Below are 27992 nucleotides of genomic sequence, written 5' to 3'. Positions count from 1 at the left end.
TGTTTGGTGGACTGGATAGGGATTTTTTTATTTTTATTTTTCCTTTAAAGTCAGAGTCAAGGCAAAATACCATTTTGAATTGTTTGGGGATTTTATTTTGACGCTGTAGGTCAGCTACCTTGTTGGTGATCTTTAGCTGCCAAGGTTGACAAGAATGGCTTGTTAGATTCTACAAGGTACACTAAGTACTCAGTTTATTATTCCCCAAGTTATCCTACAAACCCTTTTGACGCCCTAACATATAACATTTGCTATTTTCTTATTTCTTACCAACGATAGAGGTATAAGATATTGTCAATTAAAAACATTTTCAATATGTAACCAAAACAGTACATGTTGACAAATTTATATTTTTTTAAAGTACTCTTGCTTCTTGATTTTAAGTTAATGGATGTGTCAGTTTTAGAATATTTGAACTTTTAGGCTAACTGAATATCTCTGCAAAGTTAGGTAGACCATTTTTGGGGGCTTGTTTTTGGCAGCATGTTAAGCACTTTTATTTTCTGGTATTTTTAGTCAGGGTTTAATTCTATGCTCTTTGGTACTAAATTTCCTCAAGTCTGTGGACACATAGCAGGTGAGTAAGGGTATGTGAGTTGACCCAGAATGCGGTTCTAGAGAATGTTAAAGATTTAAATTGTGCTTATGTGCATGTATGGAATATGTATGTGAAAAGTACAATTGTGATCTTAAATCGAATAGCTTAATGTGAAGTAAGAATTGCATAGGTGTCGCACTTTTTGAAGCTTTGTTGTAATTTCAGCTGAACGACTTGTGTTTAGTGACAAGTGTTTAAATTCTTCGATGGAATCTCTAATAGTTTGTGAAATATGAATTCTGACATTTCTTATCTTCTGTTTTTAGCAGGTAATTGCTGCCATGGAAACACAACTGTCTAATGGGCCAACTTGCAATAACACAGCCAACGGTCCGACCACCATAAACAACAACTGCTCGTCACCAGTGGACTCCGGGAACACAGAGGACAGCAAGACCAACTTAATAGTCAACTATCTTCCTCAGAACATGACACAGGAGGAACTAAAGAGTCTTTTTGGGAGCATCGGTGAGATAGAGTCCTGTAAGCTTGTAAGGGACAAGATAACAGGTATGCAGTTTTATGTAAGGTTCCTCACGTGTAAAGGATTGTGTTTTAAGGTATGGGAAAATAAGTTTACTGCTTGTAAATGATTCAGTGCTCGAGTTTTACACATCTAGATTTTCTCTCTGTTTCTGGTTACATCAACAGTATGAAACTTAGTTTTAGAGAGTTTTAAGTTTTCCTTTTAAAGCATCAAATAATATAATAAGTAGACTTTTTTATAATCTGAACTATACAATAACATCTTTGAAAAATGCTTTAAAGGTGTGTGTGTGTCTGGAGCAGCAAGTATCATGTTAACCTTTAGTTTTGAGATCTTTGAGCTTACATGATTTAGCATTTCAACAATGAAATACAAGGAGAATTGTTTTAGGAGAGGAAAAAACCTCTTAAAATGTCCTTTTTCTTAAGTCTCTATAGTCCTCCATTTGTATGGCCAAGTAAATGGTAATATTGACATTGTCAGTACGTAAATATTTGTACTGATACAATTTGAGTTTGGTAAGATCTTAGCTTCTGGAAAAAGTGGTGTATGAGTGCTCCTCTTATAAAGATAAGAATTAAAAGATGAGTATTTAGCCTTTAATGATGGTATATTTTGAATATTGGGTAGTGGAAAATCTCCTTAGTGTTTTGTAAGATTTGACTAAATTTTTAGAATAAGGCAAAACCTAATTAAGGAGAGTGTTCTTGGCAGAGAAGGGTTAATGCTTCCTGCGGGAGTTGTTTTTAAACACTGAAAACGAATGAAGTGTAGACAGACTCTAGCTTTTTCATGTTACTGTTAAATTTGAGTGATGGTGTGTATTAAATGGCTTATAACCAAAATATTAAGCTAAATATTTGAAATGAGGAAAGGATACTTAAAGGCAGTTTGAGGAGTTGGACGAGGAGTCTGAACTTTGACTGGTCGTATGATGTTGGTCACGTCAACCCTTGGCTTGAGCTTCAGGTTTCCCTTGGTAAAATGAGGTAGAAGGCAGAGGAAGGGGCGCCTAGCTAATTTCTGAGGCCAATTCTGACTTTTTCTGAGACGGTACCTTTAGCTGTTCTTTTATCAAGACAGCAGGGCTTATTGTCTCCAGGGTGACTTAGAGCTGTCACCTGGGCTTGGCCTCATAGTCGTATTTACTTGAGATACAGATTGAGGTCCACAGAGAGAATTTATTCATTAAAATCAAGTAAACCAAGTAAAAACTAAGTAAAACCTGGTTGTCATCAATCCATACATAATTATATTGTAACTAATTATGTTACTTAGACGTTCACCATGATTATCAGGAAGGTTTCTTTTTTGTTTTTGAATATTGATATTTGAATGGATGAGATTTTTCCATTTCTTTTTCCAAAATCAGTGTGAGCAGCATATGTAAAATTTATACGTGAAATTTATTAAAGAAACAGTTTTTGAAAAGTTGGGAAAAGTAGAGAACAAAGGCTTTTTATTACATGTGTCTGTCCTGGTACTGAATTTTATTTTATGTTTTTAGCAAAACAGCATCCCTTTATATGTGAATTTTGCAGTCTCTTCGACATAAATGTGATAAATGGTTTGAAGGTTTTGACATAAATGATGAGGTTTCTGGTTTGATTGCTTAGTAGTTATTCTTTAAAAAAATGTTGCTTGAACTAGGCATAAAGGTCACATTTTTTGTTATGGTAGATGAAAACAGTAAACCAATCATACATCCTTTGTATTAGGCATTTTCCACAGGAAACATTGCACAGATTTTCATCTCTTACCTCTGGTCAGTCTTGAATTATCTTACTCTTCTGTAAACCTTTTACTAGAACTATTATGTGGCAAAATTGGATAAATTTGACTTCTGTATCTTCAGACCCTTTGCTTCTCTGGCTTTACGTGGAGGATGGTAGTAATAGAACCACAGTGCATGGGTAATCTGAAAGAGTACCTGGTTAGATACTTAGATACTGGCAAAGTGTGTTAACATTTGTTGTCCATTTCTTTCACTCTCTCACCCCATTGCCTTTTCAGGGAGAGCTGGATAATGGAGGTTTCCACCATAGTGAAATTTCTGTTTAAAATCTCTCATAAGCTGAGTACCCAAGAAAATGAACAGTGAGCACCAAGGTCAAAAGATGTTTTTTCTAAGCGTAGTTCCATGATTTAGTCATAAATATTCCTCAAAATAACTGTTGCACTGGCAGACAAGTTTGAGAAAAATCTGTACTCTGTAGTTTTTAAGAACCATATTGCAGATCATTAACATAATAAAAACTATATTAAAATCCTGCAGTAAAGAAACCAGTTTGATTTACAGTTCCCCAGTCTTATTTAATCACAGAACTCATGGCGGGGGGTGTGTGGAAATACCTCCTTGACACTAGATTTCCATTGAACGTGTTGCTTTGGAAGTCATTTGTTAACTGGTTATCAGAAAATCTGTAATTCTTCCATAAAACTTGTTCACGTCAATAAAATATGAGCATGTTTCGTAAAATGAACATCCATGATAATGAACTATAAATTAAAAAGTTGAGTAGGCACATCGGAATACTAAGGACCTCTTCTAGTAACCCTGTTTTGATTTGGCCCACTAATGTCTTATTCTTGGTATGTGTTAAATCAGTATTTAGACGGGTCTGAATTGTTTAGCTTCAAACATAAAATTACCTTAGTTTTTTTTTTTTTTGTTATTCTGAGTTTCTTAGTAAGTACTTGTATTGAACAAAATAGTCTAGTACGTAGATTTCTAAAACTGGGTTTTGAATTGTTGCACCTGGCAAAGTGGGCATGTCTTCTGAAGAAGCTACTATTAACATATCTGTAAAAAGGTTTTGAAAGAATCTGTGGGGATTTGGACCCTGCCCTGTGGCATTTAGCATTAGTCATCTTGAGCAGTTTTTCAGTATATGTTTTTAGGGTCAGGGCAGAGTTTCTCAGTCCCTCTCTAATTATCCAACTTATGCTACCTCCTGGGGAGCTACCAGGGCAGTTCCTGGTATCTGATTTTGTAGGAGCGGGAGCATTAATTGATTGGGTTGTAAGAAGACTGGGATCACTCTGTGGGAAGAAAATTTAAATCCCTCCTTTTCACTTTTCTTAAGTCTTTCCTTACTTACATGGTGCTAAAACTAAGAAACTGTGTTTCAGGCACAAAATACCTAGTTAGGAAAGTATGTACCTCTTTCCTAAGTCCTAAAAGAGAGTATATCATTTTTAGATTGTGTCATTGTTAGCAAATTAATGTCACTATTTTGATAGAATGAGGATTAGGGCAATACATTAAGAAATGTGTTCAGTTTCAAATACAATTATCTTCTCTCTAGTCGAAATTCTATTTATTATGTTGTTCATCAGGCTCGCTTTGGGCTTATGCCAGCTTTATGCTTCACCCTGTTTCCTATCTATAGGCATTAATTATGAGAAGCTAATGCTGTTTGTACAGCTTAGCTGATGTCGGTCTGTCCCTTTGAGTTCTCAAATGCACTTCAGAGTCCTTGACACCTGCTGATGCTGCAGGAGTGAAATGGATTTTATGAAGCAGGGAATGAATAATAGAGCGTTGAGAGTCAGAAAAACCCTTGAGGTGACCTTAGCCAACTCCCTCGCTGACAGGTGAGGAGAGGCCCAGCTTTGTTGACATGTTGAGTCCAAGACTACACATCTATTAAATGGCAGAGCAGGGACCCTAATTCTGGTTTTCTCATTCTTCCCTAGCATGTTTCCTCCTTGCCTTTGTTGGAGGGCCAGAACTCACTCTTTAAAAGCTAAGCACAGGACCAGCTGATGAATTTCTAGTGAGACGTATAACTTGTACAGGGGTCACGAAGGGGCGTCTTCTGGTGAGTGGTGAGTCTCCCACAGGAGGAGAGTGGAAGATTTTTGAGGGTCAAGGAGTGAGGGATACATAAAACTAATGAGAGCATCCATGCTTCTCTAGAAACTTTAAATCTATGGTTGTCAATTCAGATAGTCTAGCCCTGTGGTTCCCAAGTCTGGCTGCATATCTTTACCTGAGGGAGTTTTAAATAATAAAGATTTCAGGGCTTCCCTGGTGGCGCAGTGGTTGAGAATCTGCCTGCTAATGCAGGGGACACGGGTTCGAGCCCTGGTCTGGGAGGATCCCACATGCCGCAGAGCAACTGGGCCCGTGAGCCACAACTACTGAGCCTGCGCATCTGGAGCCTGTGCTCCGCAACAAGAAAGGCCACGATACTGAGAGGCCCACACACCGCAATGAAGAGTGGCCCCTACTTGCCACAACTAGAGAAAGCCCTCACACAGAAACGAAGACCCAACACAGCAAAAATAAAAACATAAATAAATTAATAAACTCCTACCCCCAACATCTTCTTAAAAAAAAATAATAAAGATTTCAGAGGCCCTGGGAATCTGTTGTCAGGAAAGCTCCCTAGGTGATTTGATGGGCAAGTGAGCAGTTTGGGGAATCATAGTCTTTATGGTCAGTAGAGTACCTGCATTGGAATCGCTTGGGATGACTGTCAGAAATACAAGTTCCTGGGCCCTGCCCAGATCTACCTATGGAATCAGTCTCTGTAGGTAGGGCCTGGAATGTGCCAATTACCTGGGAGTTATTGACTTCTTTTCCTGAATATTTTGCAGGGAGATAGAACCAGGGATTTCCAGGTTTATCTGAATTCTGGCTGGAGGTGGGTGGGACAGGTGGGTGTAACTGCAGTGCCTAATTGTATGGCAAACTAAGTTTCAGATGCTGTTCCCTCCCCAGCTTTTGATCTCCTGGGGGTCAGGACTAGAAACGTTGAATGTAAAAGTCACTGGGCTGTGTCTTTACTGAATACCTGACCTGTCCTTAAAAGAGTGTGTGCGTATGTAGGTATGTGCGTATGCGCGTATGTGTCTGTAAGTGTGTAATTAGTTTTCACGACTCCAGGATAGCTTGTTCTGTAGCTGTTAGTTTTCCTTCAAAAAGAGGAGATAAGAGAATTATAGTTGAAGACCTCAGGTAATGAGTGTTGCTCTTTTTAGTTTTGATGTGATAGCTTCATTCTTAGCCTAGGAATTGCTTGAGGTGCGCCCTATGCTGACCCTGTAAACTGCCAATTAGAAGCTTTCAGACAAAATGGAAAAACAAAGGCCAAAACAAACATATAAAAATACAAATTACAGGGGCCCAGAGGAGGGGAGGGGCTTTGCAGATGTAGATTATCTGTGGACAGGCAGTGCCTTGGCTGGGGTAAACTTCCTGAGGGCCCATGGGGTAAAAAATCTCATATAAAATGTGAGGGTTCTTAACTTATGTCCCTGCTGCTTCCTGAGAACTTCAAAGTTAGTTTTAATGCTGGTTTCTTTTATGAGGATAATGTGATTTTCAAACTTTATTTTGATGACACGATATTTTCCCCTCCTCTTTTTAACAAATATACTCTTAGCTCCTCAGGATTGAAACAGATAAGTGGTATTTTATAAGTCTAATGCATACCTTCAAATTTAATAGCATTTATTTACTGTGATGAAGTCAGTCAATCACAGTGAGCCCAAGGCTGTGATGAACACTAATTTGAAAATGTGGTTGTGTGCATCAATTACAGTCTTAAGGTCAGCTGTTAGTTGTAGGTATCCATAGTATCAAGAGATTAAGAATTCTGATTCTTGCAGACAGGTACTTGAAAAGATCTGGGCGGTTGGGTGGGTGGGTAGGTGAGTGGTGGTAGCTTAATAAATACCTCATTTTGCTGACTCTGGGTGCTATTTAATTAGAAATTTGGCAGAAAGGCTGGGTGTATGCCCAGGTATTCATAAAACAAGATAACGTGGCAGCACAGGGTAAATGCCGTGATGCCTAGTGTATTAACTGTGGAATATACATTTGAATATGGCTGTCTTTAGATATTAGTGGCTAAATTTGTATAAAATGAAATTTATATAATATGAGATGAAATTTATTTTTTTGTGGTATTGAAGAAACTATTTGTCTATTTATCAATATATCTTTAAACCACATTATTTTTCCATGTACTCTTGTTTTTTCCAAACATCATGACTAATCAGTCATTTCAAAAATTTGATGTTACTACTTGATGTTACTGGTTTTTATAAAGTTTCAGGGAAAAACTTTAAAATTTATTCTTTCAGGTTTATTTTTCTCCACTCAGACCTAACTTGGGTGTCTTATAGAACAATTTTCAAAGTGTCAGTCTTGATTAATTTAGATGAAGGATTTCAGGATGATGAAATTAGAAATTTATAAGATTTAAGAAACCAAGTACGTTTTTTTTTTCTTTTTTTAAAAAAATCATCGTCAGGGAGGAAAAACTTTCCTCTACCCTCTTAGTTTAATTTGCAAGCCCCCAATTATTGAACCTAACAAAAGATAGGTTATACAATGTTATATGTCCATTGTATCTCAGTGAAACTGGGGGAAAAAGGGATTAACAGGAGAAGAGGCAACACAGTTTTTAGTAATATTTCACATGCATTGGAGTTCACAGAAAAAAAGTGAAGCAAAGACGTTGTTAGACTCTGAGGCTTATATACCATTTTAACAAAGCAAAGGGTGTTTGGGTTCTGAGGGTGGGTAAATTGTAGGGGAGTGACCAAGAAAATATATAGGGGGAACTAATGGAAGATGAGAGCTATTTTAGCAAGGTTTATCTATGCAGATTCATCTTGGTGCTGACTCTCCATCCCCAGTGGTAAGAGTTGCTCTCCTCTTCCTGGTATAGGAGAGGGGAACGCCTTCATAAAGGAAATTTATAACCTGCTTTTAGGCAGAAAAGAGTAGGGCAGAGAAAAGTACTCTTCCTGCATCTGTTGATTCTTAATTGCCTTTAACTCAAAATATTCCTTATGCTTATAACTGGCATATTTGAGGGGTGGCAAGGCATATTCTGACTCTCTTCACCATGAAATAAGTTTAACTCTCAGCAGACTTAGAAGAGTTTCTTCTTCTGATAGCCTGTGGTAATGAAACCTTAAATGACTAGTTTCTGGGAAGAAAAACATCTATTGTGAGGATATGGAAAAGTTTGAAAGAGAACCGTTCCTGATTAATTTGTAAATCATCTGGATTTTTGTTTCTCTGATTTCTTGATGGTGATCTTTGTATTAATTTGTTTTATTCCACTAGAAGGAAATGAAGAAAAGTATTGTAACTCTGAAGAGCAGGTTGCACAGTTCTCCAGCAGCTTTTGAAGACTATTTACTGTGAAAATGAGGTTGAACCTGTTGGTTAAATGAAGTTTAGGAGTTTTGACTCTGTGCTTTCTTGGCCCTTGTTGTCACTGGGACATTTTGCCAATAGATTAGGAACATAGTGTTTTAGTGCCCTTGGCCTTACTGCGTTATTAGTTTGATACAAAACATAAACTTTGTTAATGTATGCAAATTCATAGAAAACAGAATACAGTTGAAGTTCTTTTGTAAGGATTCACCCCTTGAAATTTAGCAAGATATGAATGCGTGTGTGCTCTTTGCTATTCCAGACCTTTCCACAGTGTTTCTTCTAGTTTTTGTTTACTTTTACATCAGAAAAAGTATACATACATACATATATCTATACATCAGGTGGTATAGAATAGAAACCATTTTCAATTTATTACTTAGTGGCTGTCATCATAATGATGGAAAAATGTAGATGAGAAAAAGATGAACTAAATGGAAGAACGTAAAGAACAAATTCTGATCCAGGAATCCTTCTTCTTTTTAAAAACTATAGAATGCTAAAATTCTGTTTCTCAGGTACGCAATTGATTTATCAATCTGCTTTTCTTTTGGTGGATTTTACTCTATTTTACTGCCTTATCTGTTACACTACCTTAGCACCAGCCTTTGCTTTCTTAACTTTCTAAATTATGAGTAGAGCAAAGTGTTTTTCTTTTGCACCTATTGGAACATTTCCTTTTAAGTATTACTTGAACAGAATAGTTGATCGTTGAAACTAAAGCTGTGCTTCAGAATTTGCCACCTTCTTTTGAGCTTGTTCTAAGTTACTTGACTTTCAAGTCCACTGCTGCTACTGAATTTTGAGAGCTGGGGAAACCATCAGAGTGTCCTTTCCAGCTAAAAACACTAACTTTAAAAAATATTTTCTGTCATTTTACTTGTGAGTGTCTTTTGATCTGTCAGGCCTATGCAGTGACTCATTTAGCATGATTTACTTCTTTTTTTAACATTTAATTAATTACTTATTTTTTGGCTGTGCCACGCAGCTTGCGGGATCTTAGTTCCCTGACTCAGTGATTGAACCCGGGCCGTGGCAGAGAAAGCATCAAGTCCTAATCACTGGACTGCCAGTGAATTCCCTAGCATGTTTTACTTCTTAATGTATCTGGTTTTGCTTCTTAAAGTATCAGAATGTCAGTTTTTGACACCATTGGATATCCCTTTTGTTGGTTATGGTATCTGTCATACATTTTTTGAGAGACTTCAAGCTGTAAAGCAGCATTGGCAGCTCTTCCAAGTATTGTGAAGAAATGGAGCCTCATTTAAAACTATATTTCTTGTGATCTAACTACTCAGTAGTCTCTTACATCATACATCACCGTAGGTAATTGAGGGGTGATGGCAGAGGCCACGGTCTAAGACCTGCTGTCCTCCCTGTTGGAGGACCCCTGCCCATCCCAGAGGGTCTTAGACATAGCCTTCCTTGGCTGGCCCAGCCCTACCCTGAGCCAGAACACAGGGTAAGTGTGTTCAACCAGAAGAACCAGGAGGGCTTTCCTGTCTTTCAGATCAGACTGTCATCCACTTCTAGCGTGCTGTGCCTGTGCTGAAGAAGTTCATTTCTTTGGAATCCAAAGAGCAAAAGTTGCACAGGGTTCCCTGAAGCCTAGAGCCTCTGGGTGGGGCTGAGTGGGAGGAGGGGAGACAACCATCTGTACCTCTTGCCGCCCAGGAGACTGTCTGACCATTTAAGAAGAAGAAGAAGAAGAAGAAGAAGAAGAAGAAGAAGAAGAAGAAGAAGAAGAAGAAAGCAATATTCAGTTTAAACTGTGTTGATAAGCGTTTCTTCCCATCTTTGCATGTGAAATGGACTTTGAATGCAGGGGTGGTAATAGTATTTACCAAACCCCTATGTACACTAGGGTTGTTATTATGTTATTAGCTTAGCTTGGCATCAAGTTCTTGGGATTAACATTGAAACAAAATGCCTGCCGTCTTCAACTCCCCTGCTAGGGAGGTGGGCTCATGAGTACTACTTTTAGAGGTTTTAGCCTAGAAAGAACGCATTACACTTAAGTTTAAATCCCAGCCTAGCCACTTACTTTATATGAGCTATTTGACTCCCAACTTGAGTTTCTTCCATAAAGTGCCTAGCATGTTGGGGTACTCTCTGTGTCCCCAGTCCCTTCTTACCAGTTAATATTCATTTGGTTAGAAGACAGTTGTAGATGTTTTTTTCTTTGGGTAAACTGATTTTTGAAAAAAATCTCCAAATAAATCTGTTGTTTTAGAATTCTTAGATTTTCTCATGATGTGGGAAGTTTGCAAAGCTAATTTCCTGTTCTTTGCTTTCTAGGTGATTTGACGAACAAAATTGATTTTCTAGGAGTGGGACAAAGTGGGACTAGGAAATACAAGGCAGGACTTGTGAGCCCAGAAAGATGATTAATGATATTACACCAGCTTCTCTGAACTAGAGCACTGGAGTATGGAGTTATTGCTCTGTGTGGTATTGTGTGAATGTTATTCAGAATGAATTAGCTTGACTTAAAATATGGACGTACTCTAAGCCAAGCTTCCCCAGTGGAGTGTTATTGATCTGGAAGGTCCGCAAGTTGTTAAATAGAGCCATGAGGTATCAGATAGATGAAAACTAACTGAGGCTTGTTTTCACTGTTACTGACAGCTTCTTCCTTAAGATTAATACCCCTTTAATATAAATTGTAAATACCAGTACTAAATATTCTAATTTCATAAAGTAAGGTTTTCAAGTAGAGAAATAGAGATGTGTGTGTGTGGATATTAAGAAGCCCAGTATTCCTGTAGTGTTAGCAGATCAGAGGACTTAGAAAAAAAATTGCTGTCCCTTTGTTTTCTTTCTGTTGAAATATTCATTGAAAGCATTTAAAGCATTGCTTTATTCAGTCATCACAGATTTTACAGATTCTAGTTTGTGTAAGGGGGGGGTGGCGATTTCCATGAGGGCATGGTTAACTTAGCAGATGCAATTTTACATCTTGTTTTCCTTTTTTTGTTAAATCCTTATGCATATTGTGAATTAGAGTTTATTTTTAGCTCTTAATGAGTTCTTTTCTCATCATTGTACTTTTTGTTGGAACTCTGTTTTCTACATAATGCTTTGATTTTGAAGGGGGAGTGTATATGGCTCACAAGACTTGTATCCATCCCCAATCCCCACTCCAACTCAACTAGAATTTGCATTTTTTTCATTTGAGGCAGTAGATCTGGTTATGTTACCTTGTAGAGTAGATGTGGTGATGCCCTTGACTCTTCACAACCTGTTTGACCTTCGGGATTTATCCTGAGAAAGTCAGATTCTCCCTTTAAAGTAAGGTTTAAAGGAGACATATCTGCATGTAAACAGGTAAGCCAGAATCATTTCATTGTATTCAAGGTCAGTGGAGCCTGAGGGAGCAACTTTATTTCTTCATGTTTTGAGCTTTAAATCCAGTCTTAAGGAGTCACTGGGTCATTAACACTGGCCTCCAAGATACTGTGTTCTGAATCCTTCTTCCTAACCCTGATACTTGTCTCTGAGAGCTTTTTTCATACCACTAAAATGAATTATAGTTGCTTTTAGTCCACTTTAAAATGTATCTAAATAGGCTGGTTATGGTGTGTCAGATCAATTGATTTCTATAAAATAAAGGCACTTTCCTAAATGATCTGAAATCGTATCTAGCCCTAGAATTCTGTGACTTTTCTCTTGTGAACATAACTGCAAAGTTAGTTCTTCTTAAGCATAGTGCTTAGGGATTCTGACATGTATGGTGCAGACAGCATATTACCTTTTCAAGCAGAATGATTTGGGATCTAACATTTAACCTCAAGATATTTAACCAGGGTTGTTTTTAGACCCTTATATTCTTGTTATTTCTGGACCTTTATTTCAGGGGTAAATTCCCTTCATTCATGTTGTAATCAGGTTAAAATACAGAATTGTCAATACTGATTTGTTACTGTGTTTTTTTATCAATACATTTCCTTTTGTAAGTGCTGGAAATTGGAAGCCTTTCTAAAAAGGCATGATAAGGTTGTTCACTGCATTATATTCCCCAATTCCATATTTGGGAACATTAAAAACAGACCTAATGAGCTATTAAAAATCAGAATGTGGAATCTTCTGAGCTTAGGTTCCTTGATTTTTTTTGAAATTTTAGTTCTCTAAGTGTTTATGGAAAACAACATTATGTGGACATAGCCATCATGTAAGGAGGGCATCTAATATTCTTCCCTGGTTTCTAGAGCTGGACAGCAGAGTTTTAGAGTCCCTCCCGCCTTTTTTTGAGGGTGGTGGTGGTGAGATATTGCAAATGAACTTAATTTAGTGTATACAGTTCTTAGGTGATTTTGGGTAGGTGAAAGTAAACATCAAAGAGGGAGGAGTGAGGCTTAGCTGTTTCTCAAGACCAAATTCTGCCACATGTACAGACATCTAGCAACCTGGCCCTAAGTGACTGATATAGTTACTTTGCAAGCTTAATGAAGTCCCAGTTCTCTGTTCTTTTATAGGTGCTTCGAACACACCTTCTGTGAAATGTTCACTTGAGGCTGACAGCATTCCAGAGGTGTGGATCTGTGCCCTCTGTTTGCATATGCAAAAGGAAATCCTTCTAAACAAAGGCTAAACCCAGGACGATTTCATATTTAGGGGTCCTATCCATAAGGGTACAAGTTAAAGCCATCTTGGATTCTTGTGTCCTGTTTATACAGGGGTGGGTAGTGTTTGTAAACTACTTTAGCACATCTGCATATCTTGAATACCTTTGATTTTACCAATGAGACCCCATTTCTAACTCTCATTACACTAATTAACAATAAGTAGCTTAAGGAACAAAAACCCATTTTGACATTCATTATACTAATTAGCAGAGAAATGGTTGTTGATTTAGATATGGATAGTAGATAGTCTTGTTAACTAGTCATTTTTGGATGTTGGTCCTTACTTGTGTTTTGCTAGTTAATTATTCCTGGGCTGTGTGTGCATTCAGGATAGTGTGTTAGATGACCACTCCTAGAATTAAAGCTACTGGCACATAAATAACATCACACTGATTCATGAAAAACTAAAAAAAAAATTAATTGTGGTAAAATATATATATAACATGAAGTTTACCATTTTAACCATTTTAAGTGTATAGGTCCATGGCGTTAAGTATATTCACAATGTTGTGCAGCTATCGCCACTATTTGTAGAACCAGTCCATCATGCCAAACAGAAACTCTGTACCCATTAAACAGTAACTCCCCACCCTGTTTCCCCCAAGCCATTGGCAACCACCATTGTACTTTTTATCTCTGTGAATTTGCCTATTCTGGGTACCTCATATAAGTAAAAAGTGAAATTGTACAGTATTTGTTATACCAAAGTACTTTATTTATTTTTTATAAATTTATTTATTTTATTTACTTATTTTTGGCTCTGTTGGGTCTTCGTTGCTGCGTGCAGGCTCTCTCCAGTTGTGGCGAGCAGGAGATACTCTTCGTTGCAGTGCGTGGCCTTCTCATTGCGGTGGCTTCTCTTGTTGCGGAGCACGGGCTCTAGGGTGCATGGGCTTCAGTGGTTGCAGCTCAGTAGTTGTGGCTTGTGGGCTGTAGAGCACAGGCTCAGTAGTTGTGGCACATGGGCTCAGTTGCTCCACGGCATGTGGGATCTTCCAGGACCGGTACTCAAACTCGTGTCCCCTGCATTGGCAGACGGATTCTTAACCACTGTGCCACCAGGGAAGCCCTACCAAAGTACTTTAAAAGTAAATTTTTTATATATATATATATATATACACACACACACATATATATATATATATAATTTACTTCTAAAATACTTTTAAAAATAATATATATAATATTTATAACATATATATTGTATATACAGTAATAGTTTCAGGAGATACTAAATTTCTTTCTTTGGACCATGGGCTTTTTCTGTGTATTTTATTTCCTTTCATTTCAACTTGCCTTTAGGAATCAACCCCTCCCTTTGAAATAATTTCTTTGTTTTCAAACTTAGTTCTTGCCCGTTTCCCATAAAAGGAATATCCAGGTAAAACAGTGAATTTGTGCAGTATTTAATCAGATTGCTCACTACTTGCAGGGATTTCCTCTCGCCCCTTTGCAGTGGTCCCGCCTGGTTCAGGCTTGTTTTCTTCTTTTGGAAGTTGCCTGCAATCTCCATGGCATAACGGCAGGCCACCTGGAAGAAGAGGCAGTGGCACACACGGTAGATTCAGAAAAGAACTAAAGCAGCTTTGCTCTCCAGCAGTTTTCTCTGCCTTCACACTTTTTTTCTACTTCTTCTTCTCCCAGAGAGTCACAGCGTCCAGGGATGACCGCCTGAGGGGTGTCCTGGGACACAGGGCGATGGCTCCAGACTTCTTTCTCTTTATCTCACTTCATCCTTTCCTCCACCGAGAACCTGAAGGAAATCTTGGCAGAAAGCTGTTGCTCAGTAGAAGGAGCCAAAGAGGGAAAAATAGAAATTCTCTTCTATAGTTTTAGCTTTTCCTTCTATTTTTCTTCCTTCCCCAGCACTCCTTCTACCCACCCCACCCCATCCCACCTCCCCTAAAAAAAAACACACCAAAAAAACAATTAACCAACCAACCAAAAAAAAAAACAAAAAAACCCCCAAAACCCAGCCAGGGACATTCCTTTTTAGACCACAGGAACAATTACTGTAGTAAAGAAAGCCTTAAGCATCTTCCTGCAGCAACTTTGGGAGACAGATGCTGATGTAGGTTGAATTTAGAGGCAGGTGGTGGCCTGTTTCTGCCTTTACATTATTTCAGATTTTATGCTACTGAGTAGAGCAGTCTTCCTTTAAAATTTTCGGTCTCATATCTTCGCCTCCTGCCTTCTCTGTTGGCATCTGCCAGATGCCTGCTGTCTACAGGAACATCATTCCACGCTTAGTGACTGTATTTATTTTCAGTGCTGGCTATTGACAACTTAAAGAGCAATTCCATGAGTTGAGACTTAGCAGAAAGGCTCCCCCGGTGGAGGCTTTAATAAAATAATAAAATAATAAAAAAAAGTTAATACTTTTTATAGTTTAAGGTCTTAATTCAGGCTTCATGCAGACTTCTCCGCGCTGCGTTCTTTGTGGCGAGCTACCAAAGACCTCTTATTGGGATAGGGAAGATGTTCCTCTGGAGCTGTAAGTTCTTGACCGGTATTAGTGGTGAAAGTGACTCAGGTTAGCAGCCTTTGTCGAACTAAGAATCTTGGCATGCTGGAGAATATCAGCCAGTGTTGGGTACTTGATTCAGGGTAGTGACTATCTGTTAAAGAGATCCTGAGTCACAACATACTCTGATAATGTAATTTCTTACATTTTTTGCACCTTATTTTTAAGGTGTGGTAGAGGTGGAGGGAACTGGTCATAGTTTGCAGAGGGAGATGCAGAATGTTCTAAACTGGTGACTTTCTTTTGTTTTTGAGCTAGGAGTTAGAAGCAATGCTTTCTATATGCAGGGGATGGTCTGGTCCACTAGTGATTTGTTGATTATTCCATTTTATGGTCAATCTTTGAAGCAGTCTTTTATTTGATCAGAAGTAAGAGAGGTATTTCTTTTCAGTTTGTATGGAGAAATTTGTAAGACCCTTCATGGATGCAAGAGAAGATTGTCTCTCTGATTTCATAAGACCATTCCATATTGAGGTATTCTCTTTCCTGCTGTACAGTTGGTGGGAGTATAGTTCCAGAAGCCAAGAGACAGGTGCTCTCTGTCCTTGCCTTAGTATAGACAAGGGGCCAGTATGGGACCCAAGCAAAATCAGTTAAGTATTTTCTCCCAAGACCTCAAGGAAGTGATGGAAGGATGAGATGGTGATGGTGACCCATCTCATCAGACTGTGTGTTTTAGATCTGAGATGATGGCTGTTCTTTTCACTACTTAGCCCACTGGAGCCTGGTTCCTAACCCCTACTGATTCTGAAAATTTCTGTGCCTCTTCCAATAAATTCCCTTTTGCTAGTTAGCTAGAGTCAGTTTATGTTACTTATAATATAGAACTCTAGTGAAACAATTCTTGCTTAATTCACATTTCTGTCTCTGTGTGTCAGAGTTTACTTTTCTACACACCCAAAAGTAAGCTTACTGATTTTTTTTTTTTTTTGGTTGACATCACATTGATCCATAAGAAAGTAACTTTTGAAATTGCTTAGAAGTCCCTGTTTTGAACTCACCATCTTTCCACACAAGGCTGTCAAAGAAGGTGCAGGTTCCAGGCCTCACTTTCTAGATAACATCTTGTTTAGACCAGAAAGTTTTCCATTAGGAAGTTATTTGAATTGAAATGGGAGATTGAGCCCTTTTTTGGCTCAGGTCATATTTCCAGTTAGTTGGATACCTTTCACACCTGTATCATTCTAACTTGAATTTTTAGTTCTTTAACATACCATGTGTGTTCAACTAGATTCTCTAAAGCACCTATGATGTGGAAGAAGTTAAGCTGCAGTCTAGAGTCATCAGATACGCAGACATATTACTGCTTCGTAGGGATAAAGGTGTTGTGATTTTTATTTTTATTTTGGTTTGTTTGGAACAGCTTTTACCTCTGATGGAGTCTGAGGGTTGTTGTTTAAGGACTATCTTTCACTTCTAACAAAACAATTGCCCCTTTTTGTACGGTACTCTTTATTGCCAGTAACTCTCCAGGGTTCACATCCTGACCATTTTCCCAGTGTCTGTAGGGTCACAGTTTTCCCTCCCTTGAACCTGTTAAATTTGTCATAGCTATAATAGATGAACTGCCCAAGCTGACCGCTTACTTGCCCTGAGACTTTTAGCTTTGAGGAAAACAAAAGCTATTGGTAAAGATGTGTGTCTCTGTTTTGCGAGGTATATACGTATGTGTATTTTATAAAGTCACTTGGCTCTATCTTTCAAAGAGTTGACTCATATTTGATTCACATTGTCATTGGTAGAGGAAACCGAAGTTCTGATATAATTATGCAAAAGTCGTAGGTGCAATGAAGATAATTGATATTCTGTCCTAAATAACATCTTGTGACTTCTCCCCCATTTCATTATGTTTTGTGGTCACTGCTTTCCTCCTTGAGTGAGATCACCAGTAGTAATGGCATTCTCTGTGGTCACTCAGCTGGTTAATCTTCAGAGGTCAGTAATGTTCGGTGGCTCCTGCTGTTTATAGCAGCTGATGAGAGGCATATACCTTGTAGAAAAACAAGTTTGCTTGTGATTAACCTTCGTTTATTCCCTCTGCTTACTTAGTCATCATTTAATTAAAACCCCTTGGTTTCTAGCCATGTGGGGACATAGGTATGCTTAGAGGCATTAAATTTCTGTGTTCCATAGAGTCAGTGGTATACATCATCAGTATCCATTTTTTTGAACAGTCTTCAGTTCTCTTTGAAAAGATTAAATTCTAGTTTTAGCTTTATTTTGTATTTTTATTTCTAATCATTGATGCAGAATCTTAACTTTGTTTGAAATACGATCAATTTTATGTTCTTACCATGCAACCTGTTAAGATATTTATGTAAGCTTTAGAGGATTAGAATGGGATTTCTGTTCAAGTAGCTTTAAGTAAAAACACAGCATGGAGGTGGGAAGAAGGATGGCCTGGCCAACATATTACCAGGTTTTAGGAAATGATACAGAAAATCTTTGAATAACACCTTAATTAGGCTGTAGATTCTGCATTCAGAAAACAAAATCCTGTGGAGATTGTAAAAATCTCACTTAGCTCCTGGTCACTTGATTTGAATTTCCATAGAAATTTTGCTTCACTTTTTTTTTTTATCCTAGATGAAAGTGATAGAAAATTAAAATGAAGGAACCACCTTAGCTTTGTAAGGAATGGTGGAATCAAAGGCTTAGGCAGCAGTCAAGATTGGGAAGTAATTATATCTTATGGTAAGATTTAAAATTTGACCAAGGACAATTATTTGACGAAATTTGGTAACTAATATAGTTATCACTGTGGTTAACCTTTAGGGGTTTTTTTTCTGGATATTCAACCAGAAGTCTTGAATTGCTAGGAAAGAGAAGAAATTATGGGTTAATTCCCATGTTTTAAGAGTGGAAGGACTATAATTAAGATGGCCAAGTAGCATAGCATACTTAATTGAATTTTTAAATTATATGTTTAATGTAATCTTTCATATTGTGGAGGCTTATGAAAAATAATTTGCCCCTCTTCCTTGCTTCAAAAGAATGCTGTTTAGAACCAGTCAATCTTTATCTGAATCTTAACTAAATCTCAGAGATGTCTGAGGTTTTTACACATACACAAGTCACAACTGTAAGATGATAAAACTTTTTAAACCATAATACAAGTTTTACTTCCTTTAGTTTTAGGTGTATGTTTTTTAGGGAAGAGCAGAGGATCAAGAACCCAAATAAAGTATAGAAGGCTTTTGGGTTAACGAAATGCAATTCAGAGTATATATATGTGTGGTTTCTTGCTAGGAAATATTCTTCCTTGGGGAAAGTAAGATTGGTAATTTAGGTATATATGGAATACCTTAATAATGTTAGTGTTTATTAAGAGAAGTAGAATAAGCATTATATTATATTTGGGAATAGGACTTAACTAGTAAGTGATCTGGCAGCATACATGAGGTTTTCAAGTTTTTCCCCAAAGAAAGGAGATTAGTTTGTAATATATAACTATTTAGTGTTCTGTTGCTTTATAAAATAGCAAGTAAGAAATTGTCAGCAACAAAATAGGAAAACTCCTCGACACTAAAGGTTTTTGCATACTAGAATGAACTAAAGACTAGTGTTTAGTGAAATCTTTGAGTGATGTACTTGTAGTCAAATACCTAGTGTTTTGTATAGCATTCTCCTGAATAGGATGCTCTTTAAGGTGACTGATTCGAATGCACAGGTCTGAAATTATTTGTGAAACTTAACTTGACAAGAGCAAGGTAGATTTTGTCACTGATGAGGTATCATTTAATGGATCTAGGTCTTAGACTTAGCAGGAGGCCATAAACTCCTTGACCCCTTTTCTTTAAGGGACGCTTGGTGGCAGAAAGATGAATTAGTATGAATGAGCGCTCTTCTGTTACCTGTCTTTGCCCTAATCTTGAAATGTGTTTGTAGAATTATGTAATATGGCCCCTAAAACCTAGAAGCTCTGTCTGTAGAAGTTGCTTTCCCACATCCAGAGGGTCCTTAATACTAATCTGGTGCCATGAAAACACAGCACTTTCCCCAAGAGTGAACCTCAGATATGAGAATAAGCAAGTAGTCCAGTAACTTTAGTAATAGCAGATGAAAGAAAACATTTTAAAAGTTCCTAAGTTGAATTAGTTGAGATGCTCTTCTTGAATAAAATTTTTTACCTGCACCCTGCTTGTAGATTTGTGGGTATATGAGACAATAAAATGGTAACAAGTTAAAAAGATTATTTTCGTGTTTAGGTTTTTCCTGTCTCACAGGGTTAATGTATCCAGGAGTTAGCAGCAGTGGTCAGGTATACTAAGTTGTGGACTATATAATTTGAATATTTCATTTTTAATATACTTTTAGTCAGTGGTAAAAGACACACCTCTCTAGTTCCATGTGATGGTGCTTTTGCTGTGATGCTGCTGTGGACAGTGCTGCATCACCTTTGTGTGCTGAATGATTGTCTAGGCCAAATCTTTTAAGCATTTGCTTTTTTGTCCTTGTGTTTTTGTGAATTTTTAATTTAGAGGATTACAGGACCTAATTCTTTCAACTTTTAAACTAGGTGATTGTGGAAGAGATGCTTCTGTGTGATATGAATGTGGCAGTTGCAAGAGCTAGCCCCTTTTGTATTTCTGTTTAGATGCCATCTGTTAATTGGTGGAGGAATTGCACTGGGGTCTCAGAGTGGTTTGCTGTAACATAGCTGTCTCTTAGCAAGAAACAAAGCGGATATTTATTTTTGTCAGGGCACCTCTTTGACTTAATGGTAGCCATGGCTCCCACCTGACTTGCAGCCTTTACCACTTTTACTGTGTCCTGCTCAGCTTCCTCTATAGATTTTGTTCCATTGGGATTCTTTCCTCTTTACTGCTTCAGAGAGGGCTTTTTTGAGGTCCTTGAAGCTGTATCTGCAGTATTTAAATAGGTTTCCTTTATAGTCAGCATTTATACCCTAACCTGCCAAAACACAATTGGTCTGTTTGGGGATTTCTCCTAAGTATAAAAATCAGTGCTTTTGTGTGACTATTTTAAATTGAGGGGGAGGAAAAAAAACCCTGCTTCTCACATCGTCTTGGAAATGTAACTGCCTTTCTTTATTAAATATAGACTAAACAAAATGTCCTGTACAGAGAGAAGGAAAATCGTATGTTATTTATACCTAAATCTTTGTGTAGATTGGGGACAATGGATTCCTCTGGAATTTTACTTCCTTTGTTGTTGCTAAAAATATCAGTAATTTCATTCTGGTCTGTCTTTTTAAAATAAAATGAACTAAAGTGGAGAGTTGTCCCCAGATGGAAGCCTTGTCACTTGTATGGAGGATACTTTATCAGTGATGCAGATAAGAAGGTGAAATATGTGCTTTTACTTTATTTGAAACTTTCTTTTCTTGATGATACAGTGCTCTTCGGTGTCTCCTCCTTAAATGACCTGGCCTTCCTCCCTCCCCATCTTTATTTTTTGACTTGGTATTACCATATTATATGTAAAGGACTTAGATATGTGTGTGAATTCAGAAGTCGTGTATAACTTCGTGATTGCTACACAAAATGTCAAAGTGAGGTTTGTTAACACTTTGCGCCCACTTAGGGTGGTTATTAACACTTTCACTCATAATAGCAGCTTAACTGGGAGTTGGGGAGCATTCAGGTACATATGTTTTTATAGCTTTGTAAAAGAGATCTCAGAAATCGTAAGCCTTCCCTGGGGCAGTCATCTTGAGTGCTGCTCTTTGTTGTCTGGGGGTAATCTACACCCTGTTAGATTCATAGTGAATGAATATTTGAGAGGTCATTAGGTGGGTGGTTCTGTATTCATGTCAGAGTATTAACTTAAGGTTCTAAAGGTTCCTTGTGTCTTGTTACTCTTATGAAGGTGAGATGTTATCGCGCCAAGGAAATACAGACCCTCCTGGGGTTTGAGGGGTTGCTTTCGATTCCAATCCTGGCCCTTAATCTGGAAGGCCCTCTGAAGGAAAAGAGTACTTGTTCCAAAAGTTCAGTTTTGGGGGAAAAGGCCACTTGGATTGAGTTAATCAGGCTCATTTTCAGATACGAGTGTATTTGGCAGGGACTCAGAGAACTGTAATGTGAACCAAAGTTTTTGTGGAATAGGAGAATTAGGAATAGAAGGTTTGGGCTGGGATTTGTCCAGATGAGAAGTTTGTGATTTAGGATTGGGGCGATTTGTAGGGACTTGTGAAAGATATGATGAGTTTTCATCCTCTCATTTTTGTCTTTTTAGAGATCTCTGGAGACTTTATTGAAAGGGATTTGGGGTCAGATCCCAGTTCTGGGTTGTCACGGCTTCTTCCCCAGGAGTCTCCTTGATGCTAGATCTGTATCTCCTTAGTGATTGTTCAATCCGCCAAAGTTAACCTCCGTAGGTTTCTCTCATGTGTTTCATCATCACTTCCTGCTTGGTTCATCCTACAGTATGACCACTACAAGCCTTTACATGGGGTGCCCCAGTTCTCAAGATGGAGGGTCTGCTTCTTACCTCTGCACAGACTACTTGTTGTTCAGTATGCCTTTGGTCTAACAAACTCCTCTGTAGTTCTCCACCAATTAGCTCTTCTCCATATGCCTGTTTCCACAGTTTCTCTGACAAGAATCTCCTTAAATTTCACCTCCTCTGTTTGAACCAACTAAAGCTTTCTCTTCAAGTTCATCCTGGTTAAGCTTGAAACGCCAGTGATTAATTATAGGTGTTCTGTCTTCAATAAGTGCCTGCATCTCTCTTGGTTATTGTCTTGCTTTAAATTTTTGAGCTAAGATCTTAGAGGGCAGAGACCATGTGGTACTGATCCCACCTGCTTTTCTACAGCTAGAAAGCCATGCTATGCGTATGAAAGCATTTCAATGCAATCTGCTGATGAGGGAAGTGTCTTGTGTGGGAGACGATTTTGGCAGTAGCAAACACGTTTGGCTTTAGCCATAAGAATTGCTTTCTGAGTTTCTGGAAAAGGAGTATGTAAAGCAAGTCCTGTTTTAAATGAATATTTTTATAATGCGGAGATCTCTAATCTATGCGTTTTGTAGTGATGGATTTGTTTTTGAGGGTTGAAGTGGTTTGTGTACCTGTGGGGCGATAAACCTTTTCGTGGTTTTTTCTTTTAATACATAGTGTCTTGATGGATTGAGAAAGAATGGTGAAGTTCCAGTCAATCAGTTACACGACAAAGAACAAGAAAAACAATGCAGGTGTATTTGGAGATTATGAATATCCTGGTTGAAAAGTTGTGTACTTTGGATGCACAGGACTCTGCCTCAAAATAATTCCCAAGCTTGGCCAAAGGCAGTGAAATGTATGCTGAAAAGACCGAGTTTGGATAAGTCAATTACGGTTTCGAAAACTACACTACCACTTAACAGCTACCTCTGTGCCTTTTGAGCAAGTTAGTTAATATCTCAGGACCTCCATGTTTTTACTGTAAAATGGGTTACAGAGAGCTTTGTTGTGAGAATTAAATATGTTGGCTGTATGTAATACAAGGCTCATAAGATGCTTGATAGCAGCCAATAATTAGGTAGTGGTACTGTTTGCTTCCAGAAAGCTAGAAAAAAGCATTTATGGGGCAGTGGGAACAGACTTCTCTCCCAGACTTACCGAGCTTTTCCTATTGGAAGGTTTTGGCTGGTGAACCTTTAACTTTGGGGCGAGTGAGAGACTTTTTTTAAAAAAAAACATTGTGTGTTCAAGAAGAAAACTTACCCTCTGTAACAATTTTTTTAAATCATGTGGACCTGGTGGGATTTGCATGGTCTGACTAATGTTTCCCATTCTTCTGGACAAAACACCACACCATAGTGGTTGGCAAAACTCTCTTATACAGCTCAGAAAGGGCACTGGGCTAATTATAGTGTTTAGGGCCTTTACATTTTTTTTCTTGCAATATCTAAATTTAAAAAATCTCTTACAAAGAGAGAAGCACATTAAGAAGCTGTACTGCTTTTTGATGGACTGCTTACGGATTTCCGTGTGTGTGTAGATTGACACCAGCTGGTAGTGCAAGCAACAGCAGATGCCCTTTTTACTACTGCAGTTGTTAACTGGTTTCCCTCTTTACCACAGTAATATTTTGAGGAGTATAGTTCCCTGGCCCTCATCTCAAATGATATTTATTTGAACAACTCTACTGCTTTTTAAGTAAGCACAAAATAAAGCAGGTAACACAAGCCCCTTTTTGTTTTTTTGGGTATTTTTGGCCGTGCCCTGCGGCTTGCGGGATCTTAGTTCCCCAGCCAGGGATTGAACCTGCGCTCTCGGCAGTGAAAGTGCAGAGAGTCTTAACCACTGGACTGCCAAGGAATTCCGCACAAGCCCCATTCTGTGTGTGTGTGGCAGGGGAAATCTGTATAGAGTTAATTATAAGAAACAAAGAAGTGAGACTATTGTAGCAGACTCAGATCTTTAACTGAGAGTTGATTTTGCCCTAGCTCAGGGTATGTTAATATCCTAACGTTTTTTGAATGGTAAGGTCTGACTTTCTGGCCAACTAACAGTTTTCTGGCTTTTGCTTTCACCACGGGGATAGCTCCAGTGTTTGAAGGTAGGCCTGCTGAGTTTTCTTTTAGAGCAACTACCTAAATCAGAGAGTAATGAGAACTGGTTTTTTGTTGTTTTTTGTTTGTTTGTTTTTAACAATGGTGTTGAGATGCTATAATATCATATTCGAATACTTTTTCTCAAGCTAGAGAACCTGGTCCAAGTTAAAGTCTTCTCCTAAGATGGGTGTACTAGAAGAAATAGTTTATTTTCCCACTTTAAATAAAGATCATTTTTCCTATTCTTCCTGGTCTCCGATGCAAGACATCTTAGTACCCATATGCACTATTTGAGAATTTAGAGGATTTAATATGCTGTTCTCAGAAGCCTAAGACTGAATTGTGTGGGAGTTCTTAATGTCTGAAATGGTGATGTATTAAGAACCCACAGTTTTGCCAACTTAAGCAAGGTCATGCTGCATTGCCAGCAGATTCATAATTACTGGGACTGGAACTATAGGAAAATGGAGCTCTACCAGTTGTATAATCGGAGGACAGATATGGCCATTAAAATTAACTCAGTAGGAAAATGCTCCGGTGCTTGAGGTCATTAACTGCTCCCTCTCGAATTAGGCTACTTAGGTAATATTTACCAAGTGATGACTGTTTACAACTTTGATTTCAGCAAAAAAGTTACGATTTAAACTCTTCTATGTTATCTGAATATATCTGTAAAGTCCTGAAAACCATTTAAAAATATTGGGCTCTTTAGTCTCAGGCCAGCTTTATTAGCAGTTGGGTAGAAGATGAGTCTTCTGGTGAGCCATCTGTTTTCTGTATTATGTGAGTGTCTAGGTTGAATTCTCCATCCTGGTGATAATCCCTGGTAATATCCTTTGGGAAGCTGGTAAAAATGCTCCGAGCTTTCAAGGGAGTCTGGCTTGGTCTGTAGTAATAGGATCTCACCAGTTCTCTGCCTCACAATTTGATCTTTCCCATTAGAGGGCGGTGAGGAGGACCTGTTTAATTTGACCTGAGTTAGTTGAATATTTAAATGGAAGGACCTCCTGCATCTGGCATCTGAGGAAACTCAGGCTAAGTCAGGAATTAAAATTTGGAGAGACTGGAGAAGATGACATCCCTCTGTTCTTCTAAGATGCTCTCAAAGCTTTCCCCTGATGTGTGGTACCTGCATGGTTTTGTTACACATCAGATCTGAGATGTTGAGAAAGCTCCTTTGTAAAGTCTGGTGCATGTTGTTGTGGTGCCAGAGCTGCAGTGCACAGCCTGTCTGAACAGACACACAAAACCAGTGCCCAAGAACAGAAAGTCCATCTGAAGAAACACAACACATTTGCAACTTCATTTTGTGTTTGGGGGAGGAGGGAAGAATGGTGTTAGAATGAGGGAAAGGAGTGGGTCTGTCTTTAAAAACAAAAATTGTACCCCCTTGGAGTGAAAACTTGTTTTCCTAAATCAAATTATTTGCTTTTTTTGTTAAGGGATGCAGTTTTATATAGGGACTATGTTTAGAAACAGTGTATCTTCCCAATTTGCTTTTTTGTTGTTGTTGTTAAATGTTACATTATTAAACCTCAGATTGCAAATAGTCTTGCTTGTCAGAGAGGACCATAGTGACCTGTTTCTGCTTACTGGGGGATTTAGAAAATAGTCATGCTGCTTTTGTCCTTTTTATTTCATAAAGCATTACTACTGCTTTAAATAAAATAATAGATACACATCAATCAGCATAGTCACCTTTTATTGTTGATTCAACTACTAGGTTTTTACAGAATTCACTCTGCATTTTATTTGACTTGTACATGAATAGTCTCGGCAGACTTAATTATATTAGTGAAAAAGCACTTTCAACAAAATTATATGCTGACATCCCATAATTTATACTTACAGATTTGTGAAACAGATTTATGTAAATCTATCAAATTACTCTAGGTGACATTATTTTTTTAAATTGAGATTTTATTTAAATGGTATTCGTAGAAAATTTTCATATGAAAAATTTGACATGAACTGTTTGAAAAAATGTATCTTTACATCACTCCCTTATAAAGACAGAATACTGTAACATTTGAGCATCTTGTCTCCTTTTGTTCTGTAACCATCTGGTACGATGTAGGGACATGGGGAGCATGTTTATAAGGGCATCTCTCTTCTAAACCGTAAGTTCCTGGAAGGCAGATGGCTGTTTCTTCGTTTGTTCATTCTTTTTTTATTAGCTTGTTCGTTCATTCATTGTTTCAATGAGCATGTTAATAATCTATGCTAAGGTCTTTTATATCAGGAACTATGCTCAGCTTGCCCTTGCTCAACAGTCTAAGGGAGGCGACATCCAAATTGACTCAATACCCATACGTATTAAGATAAAGGTATATAATATAAAGGCTGTGGAAGGACTAGGGAGGGGCACTGAACAGTGAGCATTGGGAGTGGGACAAATTGTGGCAGGAAATGGTCTCAGAGAAAGTCCTAAAGGATTTGTCAGGGCTGGCCAGTTGGAGATGTGTATTCCAGGCACAGGGAACTGATTATGCGTTTCAGGGTATACGTATGTATAGGAGTAGTAGAAGTAAGCAAGAAGCTGATGGTGACCTTGGAAACCAGAGTGTGATTGGAATTTTCTTCTAGAAAGATAACCCAGACAACATTACAGTTGAGAATGACTGGTTTTGGAGTTAACAGGAGTCTAAGGAAGGGATGATGGGTTAGGATATTGTAGCAATAATCCAAATTAGAATAATACATGAGGACCTGTGCTAATGCCAAGGGGCTGGGGCTTGGGGTGGGGGCAGATTTAGCTGGTAGAACAGACGGGATGTGATACCCCTATGGTAGAACTTGCACTGAAATGAATCTGCTTGCACAGCTTCCCTAGTAAACTATGAGCTACTTCCTTGACGTGTTGGATCAAATGTTATCTTCAGGGTGGGGCCTGCGCTCACCACTATATTTAGGTCAGCAGCCCTGACCCTGCACTCCAAACTCTCCTCTCTCTGCTTTTTTTCTCCTTAGCCCTTAGTCTCTTGTAATATATACTGTAGAGCTTGTTCTTTTGTTTCCTTCTACCAGAATGTAAGTTTTACGAAGAGGAATTTTTTGTCTCTTTGCTTATCCTCAGGGATTAGCAAAGAGCAGATTTTCTATAATCACTGAACAAATGAATGCTGAATGTTGGTGAGAAATATGTAGGATGACTTTTTTAAAAATTTATTTTATCTATTTTTGGCTGCGTTGGGTCTTCGTTGCTGCGCGCGGGCTTTCTCGAGTTGCGGCGAGCGGGGGCTGCTCTTCACTGTGGTGCGTGGGCTTCTCATTGCGGTGGCTTCTCTTGTTGCAGAGCACAGGCTCTAGGCGTGTGGGCTTCAGTAGTTGTGACTCGCGGGCTCTAGAACGCAGGCTCAGTAGTTGTGGTGCACGGGCTTAGTTGCTCTGCGGCATGTGGGATCTTCCTGGACCAGGGCTTGAACCCGTGTCCCCTACATTGGCAGGCCGATTCTAAACCACTGCGCCACCAGGGAAGCCCTAGGATGACTTTTAAATACAGAATTTTATTTTTCACAATTCCATGTTGAGAAGGGTCTCACTTAATATAGGTTGGATAAAATTAAATTTATGTACCAGGTTTGTAATCAAGAATTGTGGTGATCTATTGCTTTTACCTTTAAACCTGAGGGGGTAATTTGATACTTAGGACATTGATAATCATGTGAAATAGAAAAGACTAAATAAAGTGACCTTTGAATTAAATGGGTCCAGAAGATTGTGTATTTTTAATTAAAATATGCAATTAAATTTGTAATTAAAGTATGCTATTAAAAGCAATGTAGGTGGCAAGGGAACGGCTGCTGCTTTGAATTATGCACCGTTTGGGATAAATTGGAGTTTACTGTGTTTCCCACTAACACTTTGTCACTAAACAGATTCTATTCCTGCTCTGACCCCCGCGCAGCTCTCAATGTGCCTCAGTCCCATTCAGAGGCCTTGGAGTGTTTCAGCTCTGTGCTTTAGATCACTTGACCATGGCTCTAAGCAGCCTGTTTATAACTGTTCTCCTTATGCCAAGGAACAGTTTATAAGTAATTGTTCTGTCTCTTGTGAAGAAGTGATCCTTCT

The 27992-nt window shown here is 38.3% G+C and overlaps 1 protein-coding gene across 7 annotated transcripts in view; it reads left to right on the top strand.

Moving 5' to 3' along the window:
- The window catches only part of ELAVL2 (ELAV like RNA binding protein 2), a 71787-nt gene that overhangs the window by 1990 nt on the left and 41805 nt on the right, over positions 1 to 27992 (top strand). For 4 of the 7 annotated variants that reach the window (XM_060153508.1, XM_060153507.1, XM_060153503.1 and 1 more), the window contains exon 2: positions 865 to 1108. In XM_060153508.1, coding sequence (XP_060009491.1) covers positions 865 to 1108 — 244 coding nt within the window. Of the gene's footprint in view, positions 1 to 864; positions 1109 to 27992 lie in introns of those variants that run through there. The other 3 variants (XM_060153504.1, XM_060153502.1, XM_060153509.1) reach the window with 2 other exon arrangements.

Source organism: Lagenorhynchus albirostris, chromosome 7, assembly GCF_949774975.1.
Source record: "Lagenorhynchus albirostris chromosome 7, mLagAlb1.1, whole genome shotgun sequence".
Taxonomy (NCBI): Eukaryota; Metazoa; Chordata; class Mammalia; order Artiodactyla; family Delphinidae; genus Lagenorhynchus; species Lagenorhynchus albirostris.
The sequence above is the reverse complement of the archived record's forward strand: the minus strand, read 5'-3'. Positions and strand labels throughout refer to the sequence as shown.